The sequence below is a fragment of the Dermacentor albipictus genome, chromosome 3 (assembly GCF_038994185.2).
Source record: "Dermacentor albipictus isolate Rhodes 1998 colony chromosome 3, USDA_Dalb.pri_finalv2, whole genome shotgun sequence".
In the NCBI taxonomy this organism is placed as follows: Eukaryota; Metazoa; Arthropoda; class Arachnida; order Ixodida; family Ixodidae; genus Dermacentor; species Dermacentor albipictus.
Genome location: NC_091823.1, coordinates 154648779 through 154667509, shown reverse-complemented (window position 1 = coordinate 154667509; position 18731 = coordinate 154648779). Strand labels below are relative to the sequence as shown.

The window sequence follows — 18731 nt, the reverse complement described above, 5'->3', positions numbered from 1 at the left end:
TGGTGCGCCTTCCCAGAGTTTTTCCAATCGCCGATGCTTCTGTCGAAGACTCAGCTACGGTCGTCGAAGGGTTGCGGATCAGTCCGGCTAAGAGTACTTGTTTACACCCCGCATCAGGAAGCGGACTTTTGCCTCCCCCGGAATTTCTGGGTGAGCGTGCCAGAAAAGACTGGCCACCCCCTCCATGAATATCGCGATGGTCTCATTGGGCAGCTGTACTCGGGTTACTAGTAAAGCTTGGGCTTGCTCTTTGCACGCGAAGCCTGTGAATGTGTTCAGGAAGCAGGAAGCTGGTTCGGGACAGGTCCTACGGCGTTAAGATGGCTTCTCAATTCATTCTCAAACCACGTCCTGGCAGCGTCATACAATGCGAAATAGACATGGCACAGCTGGTCGTCGTTGGTGCAGCTGTTATATGTAGGGGCCCCCTGATACGTCTCCAGTCAACTTTCCGGGTCCTCAAATGTCGAACCGTGGAACGTCATTGTCCACCTGTGCTGTTGCAGAACGATCGGTGTTGTTAACATGGAGGCTTTCATTGCAGCTGCTGTCGTGGCCGTGCACTTCCTGGGCTTCTCAGGCAAACGTCCGTGATCCGGGTCCAGTCATTGCAGCCTGCGGCTAGCTCACTGGACGTTGGCGGCGTTGGTGTCTTTGTGGCTTGGGCTTTGCGGAGGCATTCAATACATCGACGCACTAACATCTCTACCAGATGTCAAGTTGTAGTGCCGGTGAATAATACAGCGTATAATTTGTGAATGGCGAAACATTTATTGAGTGAACTTGTGCCCACAAAAGCAAATTACACTCAAAGCACAGCCATAGCGGCAGACACAGAATACGATCGTCGAAATTTTACCCGCCGGTCAAGCGCGTCCGCTTTTATAGAAGAGTCATCGAAGGCCCCAGAGTGATCGCTCGCGCTGGCATGTCTTCCAAAAAGTTCTACACAATTCGGGACGCACTTGAAACCTGATTCCAGACTTCAGTGACAACAGAGAGCAGATAGAACCATCTATAACATAAGAGAAACTTTCGATAGATACGGGTGCGTCACGCGCTGAGCGATAACATTTGTTAGACGGTGAAAAGTGGCCACCTGAGAAAGGTAAAGCAGTACACGTGTCAATACTGTTTGCGTAAATCAGTCGAGTCAGTGTTTCTTTACGCGAATGGCATTAGTTTATTTTTTACAGGTACGAACAAGCACTACCTTTTTTCAGTTGCTAACACAACATTAAGCGATGTGTACTTATTGTCTGAAACTAACGCTTGACAAATTATCTGTTTAAAAACGAAGCCGATCTTCTCTGTTCAAAAGGAACTGTAGGCGCTGCTACAGAAGAAAGAGATACGCTTGAAAAACATCATGATTAAATTTTTTTCGGCAGCAAAAGCCCTGGTAGGTATTTACCATGAGCATATGCTGAAAGATTCTCGTACCAAAATGATTAGAAAAACGTTAGGCAAGGTTTTAGGCCTAATTATGGGGTGTCAGTCATTCCGTCCAGTTCGACAGAAATCAATAATCTATTATAGTGCATTTTTCACTTCATATTGGGGTATGCGCTCTATGGGTGGGGTACGGGTACATGGCAATCTAAACAAAAGTTACTCTTACTTCAAAAGAATGGATATTGATTTATCGCCTTCGTCAAATTTTATGCTCATACTTGACCTTTGTTTAACAGATTTAAACTGTTACAATTGGATAGCATGATGGAATATTTTTCATACATGCTCACAAACGTGAAGCAAATAAAGGGAATGAGAGCCTTAGCTGTATAGCATGTCTAGAGCGCAACACCTAGAACCGAGTCACTTGCCACAGTGAGTACTGGTACGTTACCCGGTGCGAATCGAAGTACTGTTTCGAAATGATAAAGTTTACACTTAGGTACACAATTAATGATTTGAATTTTACATCTGAGAGATTGTCCCTGCTTTGTCGAAACGACGCGCTTAATACGTAGGATTGGTAGCATTGTTAGCAATGCATTCATCTGTAAAAGGTAATAGAAGAAAGTCTGCAGCGGTATGTTTTGTACTTCCTTAAGCTTGCTTTCACTGGATAAATTTTATATTAACGTGCATTTGCGCATTCGTTGCTGTTTTAAATATTTGACCCGTTTTTCCTGCTGGCGTATTTCTATTCTGTGCCACTTTGTATGTAACGTAACGCGTATTATATTTCATAACCTTCTATTACATTTTGGAATGTTCGCACTATGCCGCCTTATTTCGCTGGGAGGTTGGGCCAGTCAAGCTGCGTTTCAACTTGCAGGTTCTTTCCTGCCTTCCATGCCAGTTTTCTCCTTTTTTGTTTTGATGGGTGCTTGTGTCAAAGAAATATAATGGTATTGTGGTGCAAAAAAACTGAAACTCCAAACTAAGTCTAGGTGCACCTGCGTTTTGGCTTTTTGCACCTATCCAAATACCCCCCCGGCGGTAAGGATGCAACGCGCGACTTCGAGCTGAGCAGCACAACGCCACCGCCAGTGGGCCACCTGGCCCACTGGCATGCTCAAGAGACTTCCGAGGGGGAAGCAGGAGAAGGGAAACAGGAATAGTGTCAGCAGTGCATTACCAAATTGCTTGAAGTAATAGAGACTTTCCATTTCAATTACAATGACTGACCACTTTCCGTAATGGAATTTTATATTTTATACAGTAGGAACAGTGCACATAAAGCTTAGAAAATAAAACATCAGCGTTTAAAAAAGCACCACACTCACAAACAATCAAGGCATTTTTAAAAACTTCTACAAGCAGTGCACAAAAAGGTAATGGCACCCATACGCTCGCGCCAAACCCGTGTTTATCAATTGAAACATCACTTTAATCTTTTAACAATATGCCTACGCTAGTTCTTACCCTGTACAGACGATCAGTACAACACATTAATGATAGAAAAAGATTCTGATTGTTCTTTTTGCACCACGAATTTCCAGACTAGCCTACCTTTATTCGAACACCGGTCGCTGGAACGCCCACATCAGCATTGGTTTGGAGAGCACACGTCTTTGGTTGACCTGCGACAATGCCGCACGATTCTGTCATTCCATACATGTTTAGCAGGAGCTTGAGACCACTGTATGATTCACGCGCTGCATCGGCTGTGGAAGCCGAAACCACACTGCCACCCATGACGATTGCTCGTATCCTGGGCAGCCTCCTTCCAGTACGTCGCATCTCACTCACGATAGCTTTGATCTGAGATGAGAAGAAAAATGCCGCCGTCGCCTGCACAGAGATCAAAATAATTAGGATGAATCAGGGCGTAGAAATGGTGAGTTTTTTTTTGGGGGGGGGGGCTGCCATCGTTGTGTTAACATACTACGTGGCTGATGCGTGGATGATCTAACGAAGCTTAAAGAATGCGAGGGCTGGCGACGGACTACAAAAAAAGTCACAGCATCGCAGGAAATCCGAGGCATTGATAGGAATAGCAGTGTGTTAGGCACTGACACAAAGTAATGTTTGTAACTTTATTGACCGTGTGAATTGTTGGAAATTAAAAAAACGCAGTGTTAATGTCGACTTGCAAACATGAACAGTTTTAAGTCAATGACCACGAGCACTCGTCACAAAAGTGGCGGTATTAGTACCATCAATACCGGCAAGATCACGTGTTTGCCTAGAGACACGTGTCTTTTTTCTGTCGCTCGCTTCACCATTTGAGTTCTGCCGCGATTGCGAAAATAAGATAACGTGCATTACAATAGTAAGTGCGCAAGAGGAGCGCAAGCATGAAGCGACCTTCCTACTTCGCTCGACTTCGACCTGGCAACCGCAGCTGGTGAACTACAACACAGCTAGTGCGGGTTTCATATGCGTCCGCCATGCTCTAGCACAACCTAGCCTCACTGGTAACCACACACAACATTGGGTGCACTTGTAAAGGAGACGCAGGTTCTCCTCCACTAGCCCAAATATCTGGTAGTGTTGAGGGGAGATCGTAACCTATATCATTAGGCACGGGAAAAGATGCCGCTGTTTTGAAGTCGGAGGCCTGTACGTCCACGAAGGTCCCATGGATTGTGCTTTGACAGGCGGCGGGAAAAAGAAATGTCCCGAGTGATGTTTAAGGGATGAGAAAAAAGTTCTGTATTCAAATGTACATGACTGCGCTTTACAAACACAGCTCCAACTCTCGGAGCGCACTACAGGCTAAAGTCCTTGCATGTCCGAACATCTCTCCTCACAGCAGAGCAGATCTGCTCCTTATGCCGTTTATTTTCCCCTTTCACTCGTCGAGGAAATTCACTGGCCGATCCCAAACGCCGCATAGTTCAGATTATATCCCCGCCCCAACGTCCGACCTTTTGCCGCATTCCCACCCTTTCCGGCTGCTTGTTCTCCAATGTTGCACAATACGAGACAACCACCTGGCAAACTGTGAACCAGAAGTGACGACGTTTGGTGGGAGTACTTGACAATGCCGCTTTCATCAATTAGTGTCCTTTTCGTGACGGTCAATACAAGAAGATTGGGAAACTGGCCTTCGGGGTAGTCAGAGCGCGGAGTTGTCTGGAAGTGAGCTGCCATTGTATACGCGTCACCACCGGCACTCGGTCCAATCCTAATCCGGGCTGGCATTCCCCTCGCCTGTCAGTTCTGTTCGTACGAAAAGCCGAAGATATGCATGACTTATTGTTCGTAAGACTAAGGCGACGCTTATTTAGTCACTTTGAGTAAACTACGAAGCGTGAAGAGCACGCGAGACAGCTGCACGTTTGCCGGTGAAGCCTCCTTTGTTCCGAGGGATCACCAGGCACAACAGCGCACATCAAGCCACTAGCCTTCTTGGCTTACCATCACACCTGCAAGTGACTCCATAGAACACACATGCGGGCTGGAGGCCTCTCATCCTCACCCTTGGACTTGATCCTGAATCCTCCAAAATCGTACCTGAATTTGTTCATTAAAACAACTGCCTTCAAGCGCACAATGACGTTGTTCTAACGAAGCTTTCTTTTGGACTATTTGGCCATATTTGGAATATTTGGCATATTTGGATGACGCCATATTGGCCTAAAGCAAAGCTTTCCTAGAGAGCCATTCCTTTATGCTGCGTGTCATCGTCGTTGCCCCAAGTCTCTTCGAGGGGAAACCGCCACTACTCTATCCCAATAACGTTTCATTTCACAATGCCGCGCCACGTTTCTGCCACTCACTGAAGGGGGAATGGCGCAAACGAACACCGGCGAGAACACAGACAAGCGCAGACTAGCAATAATGGTTTATTTTGAAAAACACGCAAACTATATACACTGGCAGAAACACATGTATTAGCCTAAAGATTAGGAGTTAAATAATCAATTTCTAATTTGTGCAGACTCACTGATGGCCGGGCCACGCACATGTCACCGGATTTGTGAACAAAGAAAGCTTGCAGAATCTCAATCGCGGTCCTATCTTTGTGTCTTCACAGCTCCTTGCTATCTCGTAGCAACGGGTTGCACTTACGTTCTTTGCAATGTAGGCTCAGATTAGATGGCGGCTGCCCTTCAAAAGAAGATCTGTGCTCAATTAGTCGCTTATTCAAATGCCTTCTTGTTTAGCCAATGTACCAATTCCCACTGTATAGGGGAATGTGATACATCACACCCATTTCACAGTTAACCAACTCGTCACGGTGTTTGACATCACCGTCCGTCCACTTCAGTGTATTGCCTTCACCCTTTCTTCCTACTTCTGCCCACATGCGGCCCAACTTGTTTATCACAGAGATGACAGCATTTACGCCGAATCTACCACCCAGCTTTTTCATGGGCCGAGAGAAGCTGTGTACATATGGAAGACTGGTGACTGGCATATCCTTAGTGTCGACCTCTCTTTTCACGACACCTTTTGCTTCCAATTTTAACTTCCTCAATAATGTGTCCCTGAGCGAGGCTACAGTACTTACTGCATTGGCTAAGGCTGTTCAGTTGATTAGAAAAAGCTTCACTCATTCGATGCGGGGAAGACTTACGCAACGCGGCTTCTAAGCAGCATATGGGAGTACCATTCTTCACTAGCTTAGAGGGACCAGAACGGAAATCTAGCATGGGCTCCAGAGACCTCGGTGAATACAGCCCGCAGGCATGCTCACGCCCAAATAAGAGTTTAGATAAAAAAACTGAATACTCTGCACCCTAGGTAACACAAAGGTGGAATTAAGACCACAACCATTCTCTTTAATTATCTAGAGTACATTCACACTGGCACTGATGCAGTGATTCGCTTCAACAAAAACAATGTACTCGCCAGCATAACGCCTCGTTGTTAGCACCACACATTCCAAAACACCCGCTAGGTCACAATGCACCCTACTAAGGTAAAATTCAATAAGAATCGGCGCAACACGGGTACCTATACAAACTTATGATCTCTGGGTATAAGCTTCAGAAGACGAAATGACCGACGTCGATGATAAATACATGGACAGCAGTTCGAGAAAAGCCCCCACAGAAATAAAACATTTGTATTAAGAACACAGTTCATCATTGTCATTCTCTTTGCGTTGCAGCACAAACCTCATCAAAGTGTCATGCTCTAACGAGTAGAATATATCCTCTGCGTGAATGCTAAACACAGACATTGCGCAAGGAGCTCCTGTCACCAGGAACTGAATGACTTCACCTGAGTTCTTCAAACAGAAGAGATCCTCGATGTAGAGTGAAGGGAGGTGTTTTTGCATGTACCCAGATACCAAATACTGCCAAGTGTCATGTTCAGGCACAGTTACCCGAAAGAATAATAGTAACGGGTGAAGGGTTGTTGTGTTTTTCAGCTCATCAAAAGGATAGTTTACATTGATGTTCACACCGCGTGGAATCTTCATATTTTTTGCCATTTCCGCAAAAACGAAAACAAGAGAAAATATACGAATTGAACGACAGTCACGTTAATACTTGAGATGTGCGAATTTAAGGGGAGAGAAGAAGACAGCACAGACGCATTGTCCTCTGGACGGTCTCATGTGTTCACGATGTTATATTGTGAAAATATCAATATGTGCCAAGGAGCGATGTGCCCAATGTTGTAAGCTTGCCTTCACAAAATCCGGACTTCGGAAAATTCGTTACCTTGTACTTATCCACAGAGTCCAGGATTTCTGCAGGTGTTAGATTGGCCGACAAAAGAGTGCAACTAGCGCCATCCAGCACAGCTACCATAAAGTACAGCATGCCGGACTGGTGCGTGATCGGCTGCGAGCCAAAGAAGATGTCTTCTTCACCCCATGGCATCTGTAGCCTGCGAAAAATCGGCATCGAGTGTGTATCTCATTATTATGATAGTCGAAATCACTTTGTAAGGAGCATAGCTATGATTCTCTTTATGAAAAAATACAGGTGACTTTTTTAATAAATGAATGTACAGTACCCAAGTACCTGCACTCAAATGAGCTATTCAGGAGAGCAATTAGCGACACTGATGCTACTCCAGCCACCAAACATTGTAGAAATTTCACCTTAATAACAGAGCTTCTATGGGTTGACATCAAATTATAAGTTATGGATACTTTGAAGATATTTTACACACTCAATGAAACGCGCCTCAGAAATAACTCAAGTTGATAGTATAGTTGCGCATAATTACGTTCGGTCAGCAAACCTATTCATTCAAAACTTCTGCGATGGACTGTGATGCAATGATGCTGCCCCTCGGACTGTAGTGCGTCAGAGTGAAGCTGGCTGACCAACATTTTGCCGAGTTCAACTGTGCCTGACAGTAGAATTTGGCTGAGTTAAAATATCTGTGACCACGGATAAATAGAATTTTCTTTTGTCTGAGCTCGAGTGAGGCTCGCTTGACCTTGATCATTGGTGCAGCTGAGTTCGGGTGAACTCGGACGAGTACAATTTAGGTGAAGCTCGATGAGTATAATTTGGGTGTCTATAAGATCAAGTTATATTGGCGGCGTAGAATTTCATTAAAGCTTCGCATAAGATAGATTCCAACATGTGCGTGTGATCGCAATATATTTTTCGTCCCTATCGAAGGGCCAATTTTTTACAGCTATGAAAATCTTTCCTTTTTTTCCGACCGAGCCTGAAATCGCCAGATCTACCAAATTGTTTATAAGGGTTGGCATACCACCGCACAGTGAATTGAACTTGACGCCACATTCGCTCGTCATTCCACGTGTGTGGATTCACACTGACCTTGATGCCCGTTTATTGAAAACTATATGCGCCGAGGCATAGAGAGCGTAATGTGCACCTCTAGGACATTCCGGGAACCCGCCGTGCAGAGGAGTACCGCGCTCAGGCGTAAACTCGCACTATCACAAGGTTAGCAGGTATTTTAAGGTAAATCGTTTATTGAGTGTGCTGTAATTAGTATTAGCGAGAGAAGTAATCGGAGCGTACGGGCCTTTAATCAAAACGTCTTCAAAGCCTAAATATCAGTGCGTATTCTTGTGGAATGCTGGCTTCCCCTTCAGTTCTAGATGCTTCACAAAACGTTTTATATGCCAAAGAAAGGAAATTGGTCGCACAACATTGGCCTAGCAATAAATAATTCTTGAAATTTACTCGAAAAGCTGCATGCCACAATATATTAGGTAATGTGAGCTAGGTGTTCGTTGCCCGTTTTGCTCAGACCGGTGCGTATACACAGCTCCTCAGCAGGAATGTATACTGTACCAATAGAAAATAAAGAAAAAGTTGGAAGACTATAGATCTTCCAGTCAAAGACGACGAAAGTCACATTCTTCATTAACAAATTGGAGGTGATCAATGGGTGCAGTCACTGCTCAACGCACTTTATCGCACCTGTGCTCACTCTAGGGCAGTCGGAAGAGCATCGGACTCAACTTTTTTTTTTAATGCACAATCTTCGAATGGAGCCCACATTTCGCCGCAGGATCACATGCTAATTAAGAAATACGTTCTACGATTCTATATGCCAATACTAGGATTCGATTATGATGATTCCCCCTTTTAACTCTATAGCCGAGAGCCCTCTTCTCCAATTCGTACCTTCGTCAAACACACGCATTTCAGAAGACACAATATAAAGAAGAATGTCGCCAACTCATTGGCACCCTCACTGCGCTAGACCCGGCGCAGCAGATATTTACTGATGACCACGGGCTGTCATACCACCAGTTTTCGCTTGACTCGATGGTGGGGTTATGGGTGCCTCCTACAACAGCATCAGGTTTCTATGGAAGCTTGGTTCGAAAAATCATCGGTACAGTTTCTAAAGAACTTCTTCTGGCCGATTATTTCACCGAACCTCTTCCAGATTCTATGGATCGTCGTCGCCAAGCCGTGAAATGGTCCACGTGAAATGGATTGTTTCAAGACTTATTAGGAACCACTTGTCTTGGCGTTAGCCTAAACGGCCTGCGCTTCTCCAGCTTTAGACAGGGAGAAAAAATGATTTATCGGAGAAGGTGCCCGCTCAGCGAAGTACATGCGTGGCCCAAAGCCACGTCACCAGCGCAATGCAAAAGGGCCGACCTGGAGTCTGTCCTCGGCGAAACCTGGGGTATCACGCCCGCCAGGTTGTGTATGCTCGCGCCTGTGACGTGCTCTGGAAAACTTCATTAAAATTTATTACAGATCAGCTGTTGCACGCTAGGTTCTGCTGGTTTGTTTGCGTAGGTAAAATATATGGCTACTTCCCCAGAGGTAGAAGAGCTAATGCCTAAAGCAAAAGCCTATCGCCACGCATGCCATAGCTGCGTTTAATCGCGAGAAGTATCAAAACGTTCTAGGTTAAAAACATTCATAAGAAAAAAAAGTAAAACCAGAATATACTGGTTAGTGTGGACCGCGGTTTGACTTCACGGGTTCTATGGGTAAATCACATAACCTTATCTCAGTTCCCTTCCACCCGCGTAGGCCACGTGCGGGGAGGACTGTGGAAGAACAACGCGCCTACGAATAATGTCGATGTGGAGAGATGCGGGAATGTCCGAGGCAACGGCGGGCGGCAAGTAATATGGACGGAGCGTACCGCAAATGCCAAGCGTATGCACCTCTGCTTGGATCACCGCTACTGACAGCACTCCCATCATTATAATGGGTAATTTAAGCATAGACGTCTAAAGGCCAGACGGAAAGTGTTTCGCGGCGTTTCCCTTGCCATTTGTTGACATTCAATTTCAGACAAACATCAGTCTAGCCAGGATGCATCATCGGTCGTGTATAGACCTCACACTGGCCAAGAATCTTTCCAGTGTCACCACAGAGCCCCTGGCCGTACATCAGAGCGATCATAAAGCGATAGTTCACTTGGTGGCCAAATATGAAATCTAAAAAAAAAAACAAAACAAAATAAAGATGAAAATCAAAAAGCACTGAGTATGTAATTAAAGAAAAACAACAAAGAATTGTGAAAGAAAGCGAAATTCATTATGGTATGTCTTTTATATTGAATCACCATATTTATTATCAGCATATTTTTTCCCATATCTAAAGCTCCGCTGGTGATCCACCTTCACACAGTAGAGTAGTTCTGAAGTTTTTATATAGAAGGTCGTCACATTTTCCCCATAAGGGCAACGCACTGAATGCGATTGCAACATTTTAGACATCGCAATGATGTTACACGAAATAAGGCTCGTAGCTTTACGGGCAGTTTGAGTTGCAATAATCGTAAGGTGACTAAGTAACCATGCGCAGTGTGGCAGTCGCAGACGTATATGGGCACATAGAACGCAATGAGCGCGAGCAGATGATGATGATCTTGATGATGACTTATTGGCAACCCCTTTGAAATGAGGCAATGGCAAAAAGTCACCTATACTGCTTCATTTATTCAGGTATTCTATACTTGTTTTTCATGATAGCACATTTTGTATACAGTTCCTTTATTTCTTCTTTTTGCTCAGGATTTCTTTATCCACATTGTGTCACTTGCTATGCCGGGACATGATCCGGTCGTATCAATCTCTTCCCTGTTTTTTTAACCAATACTCTAAAAGTATCTTGCTTATCTCGACTGTTCACTCGTTGATGCTTTCATCCACTTTATGTCCAAGTGTTACTGGAAGGTCCACTGTGCATACTGATCTCGCTGGGTGAATCCCTTCGCATTCCATTAGGATGTGCTCAGTGGTCTCCGGGTTTTTCCTGCAGTATACATATGCCTCATCTAATTGTGAATGTTTGCTGTGGTTTGGTTTTGACCTTAGGCAACCAGCTAAACCTTCTAATAGAAATGTGCTTCCGCTTGTGTTGTCGTGCAAGTTCTTCTTTCTAATTTCTTTTTCCTCAATCTTGTAACATTGCTTGCTATTTTTCACTTCTATTCTTCGTATCCAATTCGCTGTTTCTGTTTCTCTCACTTTCTTTCTGATTTCTCCTGGTTGTCTATCTACACTTTTAATTTAACCGTGCCTGGCTCCCAACTCCCTTGACCTCTTCCTTCAGTCTTATCTCCACGTTCTTTAGGTACAGATGCTTTTGCGCTTATGCCATACATTTTTTTGGAGTCGTGTTCTAAAATCTTTCTTCAAAACTTATTCTAAGCTTCTCTGACTTCGGACGATGCCCGACCCATGTCCTCTTGTACTGCGTAATATGTGGTTTCACCGCGGACTCCCAAAGCCAATAGGTCCACCAATGTTTAAGTAATTTCCCACACTGAAACTATATCCAATTTCAGGCACAGAATAGACACATCAATAGGAACAGGATTTTAGGCACATTGGCGTACGCTAGCACTGGACAGAAATTAATATTTATTGTGGCCCCAAACATTCTATGTTTCAATATTGCCGCATTCCGCTTACCTTCTACATTCAGGTTATCTTGGTGGGTGAGTGAGCACGTCTTTCCTTCCTTTACGTATACGCCAAAGTATTTATATTGCTTGACTCTTGGTATGACTTACTATTTAACTGACACGACATAGTTCGCCATCTCATTATTATAGATCATTATTCTAGATTTCTATGTTCTACAATTAAGGCTAAGATGTGTCATTCGTCGTCACACATATTGGCCAGTGTCTGTGAATCTTTAGCACTGTGCGCTAGCAGCAATATGTCGTTCGCATACATCAGTGCGGGAGCCTTCTGTTGCACCATTTGTTCGTTACGCTTATATGCTAGAGCAAATCCTAACTGACTGTTTTCCAGCTCTCTTTCTATGCCCTAAACATAAAGCGAGAACACCTATAGAGACACAGGGCATTCTTGCCTCTGTCCTTGTTGAATTTCCGCCACTTCAATACAATTTAGGCCTTCCCATACAAATTTGATTCTGTTGTCTCTGTATCTCTCCTTGAGCAGCTCCATGAAATTGTCCTCTATCCTTTTGTGCTTAAGAAAGTCGCAGACTGATTCCCGTTCGACATTGTCATAGGTTCCTCTATTATCTAGAAATGCCATCAATAATGGTCTCGTCTGAGCAACTGAAATATTTATCCACTGATTTAGCAGAAACATATCATCCTATAAGCGTCTGCTTGGCTTCAACGTATTCTGCAGTTTCCCCAGTACATCACTGTTCTCCACCCACTTCGACTATTCCAATTTTATAGCCTGGATTGTCACTCGATAAATCACTGACGTTACTCTAAATGGCCTGCACAACACCATGTTATCTTTATCACATGTGCCTTTGTAGATGAGCTTTACCTTGCTTTCACACTATGAAACCGGCATTGTCTTCATTCTAATCGCTTGCTCTATTGTATTAATCAACAATGCCTTGCCCTTTGCACCAAAGTTCTTGATTAGCTATATTGCGATATCATCCGCTCCTTCTGCCATGTTATTAGGCGCATTTTGTCCGAATTTTTTCTAATAAAAGCTTTATATGGTAAATTTTGATCTTTCAGGCTTCTCTGTTGCTGTACGTTCCGTTTTATTCTGAACTAAGCTTTCTTTTGTGCCAAAGCAAACTCTAATAACGCGTGTGATGTACCAAAGCCATATGTGTCCATCCTAGATGTTACCGTCTTCATCCTTTATAACCATGTGCAAAATTTTATATAAAGCCCTGCGTGCGCTTACATGGTTCCAGAACCCTTCTGACAGGCCTTTGTATCTTTCCAAATGTTATTCATCGAACATTCACTTGCGCATTAAATTTTTTTCTTGCACAAACTGATTCGATACCCTCTTCTTTCTTTAGTATTTGTTACATATAAAAAGCACCCCCTTTTTCCTGTATACCGAGCTTTTTGGCTTCGCAATGATCCCGAGACGGCTCACTACGCTCTTCTATAGCTTGCTTTATTTGGTTGTACCATTACTTACATGATTTTCTGTTTCAAATATATCAGCTTTTTTTTCCGTTGTCTGTCATATCTATTTCTGCATGACGTTTACCAGTTCCTGATATTCCCACACTGTTGTAGGAAACGCGTCCATCTTCGTCTCTGTGGTCTTCGCAATCTGTGATATTTGCTTTTCATTCATTTCAAGAAGTTCTGATGCTATTGGTTCATGTTTAGCAATAGTATATCTCCCAAGTTTTAAGTTTATGATCGCTACCAAGGCTATCTTTTCTGTGTTCATCTATAATTATTTGGTCTAGTCATTCGCAGACAATTTATGAGATAAAAGCGTAATCAACTGTTGATTGCCCATTTCTGCGCGGCCACGTTTTCTGTTTATGACACTGATTCTCCCTGTTAACTACTATGCCGTCCTGTTCATCTCACAGATCCAGCACAAGAAAACCGTCGTAATTAGTACACACTAAGAAAAAAAAAAGAGTATCCCTTACTCTTTTCGAAGAGTCTGGACTCGTCACGTATATGACACACTTTGTGGGAGACACCCGAACTCTCTTTTGGCAGAGAGTCCCGAGACTATCTGTGCTCCATACAAGGTTTTTGCGTGACTCCGCACACAATAGTCATGCATACTCTGTTGTAGTAGTCGCCTATACTCTCTCAAAAGGGTTACAAGACTAGTGCTGAGGGAGTCGGTTAACAATTCTAGATGAGTCAGACGACTCAAGATAAAGTGTCACATGAACACTGCAATAATGATTCCGGTAACTATTTTAGATGAGTCTGATGACTCCAGCAGTGTGTGTCAAGTTACCCTTAGTGCGTGGTGCCGGTCTCTTGCAAATAAAGTAAAGCAACTGATCCATGTAAGTCGTTTCACTCTTGGATGGCAGTGTCGAGCCGCTTTTCAAAATGTGTCAACAACTCTTGCTGTAAGTACACACGACTACGGCTAGTTCTCAAGAAGACTACTGTGAAAAGACAACATAGGATAACAAATAATCCACAGTAAACGTGCCAAAAGGCACATGGCAGGCTAGCAAGAAAAAGTTAATATTTCATCAATCTTTGTTATTGTCTTCTGGAAAATTCAAATGTATCAGTCAGCACAGAATCACTATGAAAGCAAGACGGTTCTCATTACTATTAAACTGGAATCAATAGCCAACCAAGCAAAATGTAGCAAAAGCAAAATCCAATATGTAGCCTGCAGCTGCATATGCATGACGCTGCAATGCCACTCAGAACCTTGATGAGACCCCAAAATATTATGTAACTCATGTAGAAGTTTAATTCACCACCGCACAAGTCTCTTATAATATGTCAAAATATTTATAAGTTCAACCTATTTCCCTGTTCTAAACTTACGCCTTAACATTCTAAGCAAGTAAGCTACACATAACAAATAAGAAAGGCTGCACTTATGTGCAAATGAGACCCGTATAATGAAGTGCAATAAAAACAACATTCCAACTTAGATTACATTATCTATGTATTATACTATGCTTGTTAAAAACAACTGGTTGGCAATTGATAATCCAATCTAACAGTAAAAACAGCTGTCTTACCTTATGGTACTCTTGTTTCCACTTTTTCCCACACAATTTGTGCATGTTAGCGTGAGATGAAAATTGATCTGAAAAACACCACATTAAAAAGTTCTGCATCAATTTTATTCTGTCATACAACATGCAACAGTGTATAAAAACTTCATAACTGACAAAATTACAAAAATAAATACAGCAACATTCTACTGATAATTTATGTTGAGAAACATACTTTTGCAAGACTAAGTATAATAGCTGACACAGACAATTTCACAGGTAGAAATAACCGCTAATACAAAACTTTACATAATGCAAACACATTGACAAAATAAGTAGCACAGGTAGCTGTATTTTGTTACGGCAAAGATGGCGCATGAATTATGAGGACAAGGAAGAAAGCAGAACACATAAACTATACCCAGCTACATGCACGCAGCTGTAACAATGCACATAGCGCACAAAGATCCAGAAGAAACAAAGAGGAAGATGTGAGGAAGGCTTTTTTTACTCATCACAAGTCATCCTGTAAGAGCACATTATGCACTGGCTGTAATCTATCCTCAGCCCATACATGAATAAGTTACATTAGGTGCCACATTTACAAATCACTCATACAATGTTCTTGCGATTTCCCTTATTCCAATCTTTAACTAAGCAAGCATGACTGAGTTACATAAAGCCTCCCTACGACTTGGCACATATAAAGAAAGAAGTGTTTCTATAAACACTGGAGGTCACGGACGGATGACTGACACATACCTCTTTTAATTCTTTTGTCTTTGTCATTATGATTATCTATCACAGTAGTCTTTTGTAGAGTGAAACACTTCCAGATAATACACTGTGTGCAACCAAGTGTGAATACCTGTTCTCGATTTTATTTATTTCAACCTTTCCCTGGTGTCCCGCTAAGGTAACAATGGCGCAAATGATTGTCTTCCCAATGTATGCGTTCCCATAAAACAGGAGCAGATGATAAGCCACATTAATGGCGCGTGAAATAAAAGATCTGTGCTTAACTTTCCGCTGCCGCTCCAATCTGGAGTGATTTTTTTTTTGCTTTCTGTACACTAGCGCAGGTGCTACGTAGTCCCCTTGGTGCCCAAAGCAACTCTCACACCTGAGCGGGATGTGCATTTCTTAAAATTCTAAGCAAAACTCCGGTTATGGGGGACAGTTGTGAACTTATGTTTTTGCTTTGTATCTTAATTATGTTTTTGACCTTTAACTTTAGCCACTTCACTACTTTTCTGCAGGTGCAGAAAGGCCATTGCACCAATGCTAGGTTTTGAAAACACCAGAGCAGGGTAGAAAGCAAGAACAGATACTTATAATTTGGGTGCCCACTCTGCATTGCATGGATATGTTTCAATGAACGATAAAACTACTTGGTAGATAAACATATGAAAGATAAGGGAATTAAGCTCAAAGCCTACCATATCAGTAACTGGGAATTTCATGTGTAAATGAAATTTTCTGATTCCCAGTGATGAAGAAACAGTTTTACCAATATGTGCCAAGGTCACCAACTCACTCATGCTCACAAAGGAAACAAAATAAAAACAAGCAAGATTAAAAGAAGTTCGAACTTGCAACCTAAAGTGAGACACCTCGCATGACTGATTTATGTATTTACTGAGCATAAATTACATCTGGCGCATAATCTGCTTGTACAAGATGACAAACAATGAGTTCTGTAAGCCTTGTGGGACAATTCTGTGTGAAAGAGAAATCTATTTGATCATAACCTTTTGGGTATGTGTAGCTCAGAACTGGTGCTAGTCTGAGTTCTTACAAAGTAGACGTCATTGAGTACTGTAATTCTAGTGCCTGCCACTGCTATAAATTTCTGTTAGTTGCACTGTCATGAAGCAGTTATGTTCAATAATTAGCGGCAGTCACCGCTGAAACACTCAGTACAAAACACGAAATAAATATATGCAGTCGGAATGTAAATGTCGAACAAAGTTATAATCAAGTCTACATTTCACAGAACTGTCTTTTTTTTCTGTTAGTGTGCCAATACCATTTCCACATTCACAAACATTTTTGTATTGCTCTCCCGACAAATGCAGGAAAATGCAGTCTCTAACAGAAGCCCTTGGGAAGACAGCCCAGAGTCGCTTTGACAAGAGGACTTCCCTTAAACTTTTGTCGCTATGTTGAAGGTCACTGTAGCAAGGGGAACATTTTGCTGATTGAATATTACTCGAAATATTTTTAATTATTTGTACTATAGGTTTGAAAAGAGAGCCAATTGTAGAGTTCTTCATGCAGATTTTATATATTCCATTAGTTTTTGTTTAGCTGCTTCTCGCGTTATGTCCTACACAACAGCAAAATACATAGTCATATTTGCAGGCATTTTCTTGAGTATTAAATTTTCACAAAAAGCAGTGTGCTGCAGCTAACTCAGCTCTTTGTAGACTGCAAAGTGCAAATATCTATTCAAACAGCATGTAAAGTTACTAGAAGTATGCAAGATTAGTATGCAGGCAGACAGGCCTGCCTACTAATCTTGCATACTTCTCATGCTACTGTGAAAAAAAATTAGAATATACTTCAAAAACCTTTTCTCACAATAGCATGACAATAACCTTATGCACTTATAATTGTCCTATAATAACGAAATTTGGCATACATACTATTCAAGATAGGCAGAATGCTGATATCTAATTGAAATTGCAATCTGTAAAATTATTTGATGTGGCCTAATATTTTTTGCATAGTTCCAGTAATTGTACAAGCCGTTTCGATAGCTGTCATCACTTTGCAGTATATAACTAGCTAAATAAGATACAGCATGAAGCTATTTCTGAAAATTTTATACACAGGAAAGTGCCCACAAGAATATTTTGCCACTGTGTAGGGCCATAACTAAAGAACAGCAGCTACACAAAAATCAATGACAATTCAAATCTAATAAAATACTTTATGAATGACAGTATATTCAAATCTCTAGTACAAATATATAAAAAAGTTGTTTAGAGGAGTATTTCCCCTTAATAAGTGGGCGTCAGTGTTTTCTACCAAAGTGTTAGAAAATGCCTTCAGGCCTACCATGGGGAGCTTTATAAATAGCACACGCACGCATCTGCCTAAAAAGCCCCACGCCCTGCTTGCATTCATTAGTCATTTTTGCATTCTGTTGTATGTCACCATTTGAGTGCACAAAACCAAAAACAACCTAATACCATATTTACTCACATAATGATCGCACTCGCGTAATGATCGCACCCCTAAATTCTGATGTCACAATTCGATTTTTTTATTTCTCGTGTAAGATTGCACCCCAAACTTGCCGCAGCGATATGTCATGTGCCAAGTCTAGCTAATAATGATCGCGCTTACCATCTGTCAACTGCTATGCGAACAACTTTTCAAGACAAACCAAGCAGTCTGCACGCACCAAACATTCTTAAGCAGATGCCCCATTTCATTCCTTCCATCACTTTCCGCACTTATATGACAAAAAAAAAGCTACAACCGAACTTACCTTTATTATGTGTAGGCTTCGTAATGGTTGTGGTCAACAAAAACAACAAAAAAGGCGTCTTTCGTTTCTTCTCGTCTGCACTTGTGGGCACGCAACAAATCGCGAGTGGCAATGATAGCAGCCACGTTTACAGTGATACGTTAGAAGTGTACCGCATTCATTCGCCGATGTTTGTAACGCAGCTAAGATATTCGCCCACCCTTAGCGGAAACGTGCCATATTAGGATACTGGTGAAGACAAATGCCGCAGCTCCCGCAGCATGCCCACCATGTGTTCCTATGTCACAGGCAGCTAAGCGCGCCCATCTGTTTCTGTCCCCTCAAAGTGGACATGGCTGTTATTGCCGCAAACTTGCCGATGTTATTCATTACTGATACGGAAGAAATTGTTTGAATGCACGTAATGTACTCACGAAAAGAAAGAAAAAATCGTGTTCGGCGCGTTCGGCTTGCTCGGCCGGCCACCATGTTGTTTTTTTTTGTGTGTCCCGCAGTAC

General features: G+C 42.5%; 1 protein-coding gene across 1 annotated transcript in view; it reads right to left on the bottom strand.

Moving 5' to 3' along the window:
• LOC135920581 (uncharacterized) overlaps positions 1–18731 on the bottom strand; it is a 124696-nt gene that overhangs the window by 15960 nt on the left and 90005 nt on the right. Inside the window, exons 7-8 of the mRNA XM_070536524.1 lie at positions 7074–7242; positions 2962–3243 (exon numbers count right to left, since the gene is read on the bottom strand). Of these exons, the coding sequence (XP_070392625.1) occupies positions 2962–3243; positions 7074–7242 (451 nt within the window). The remainder of the gene's footprint in view (positions 1–2961; positions 3244–7073; positions 7243–18731) is intronic.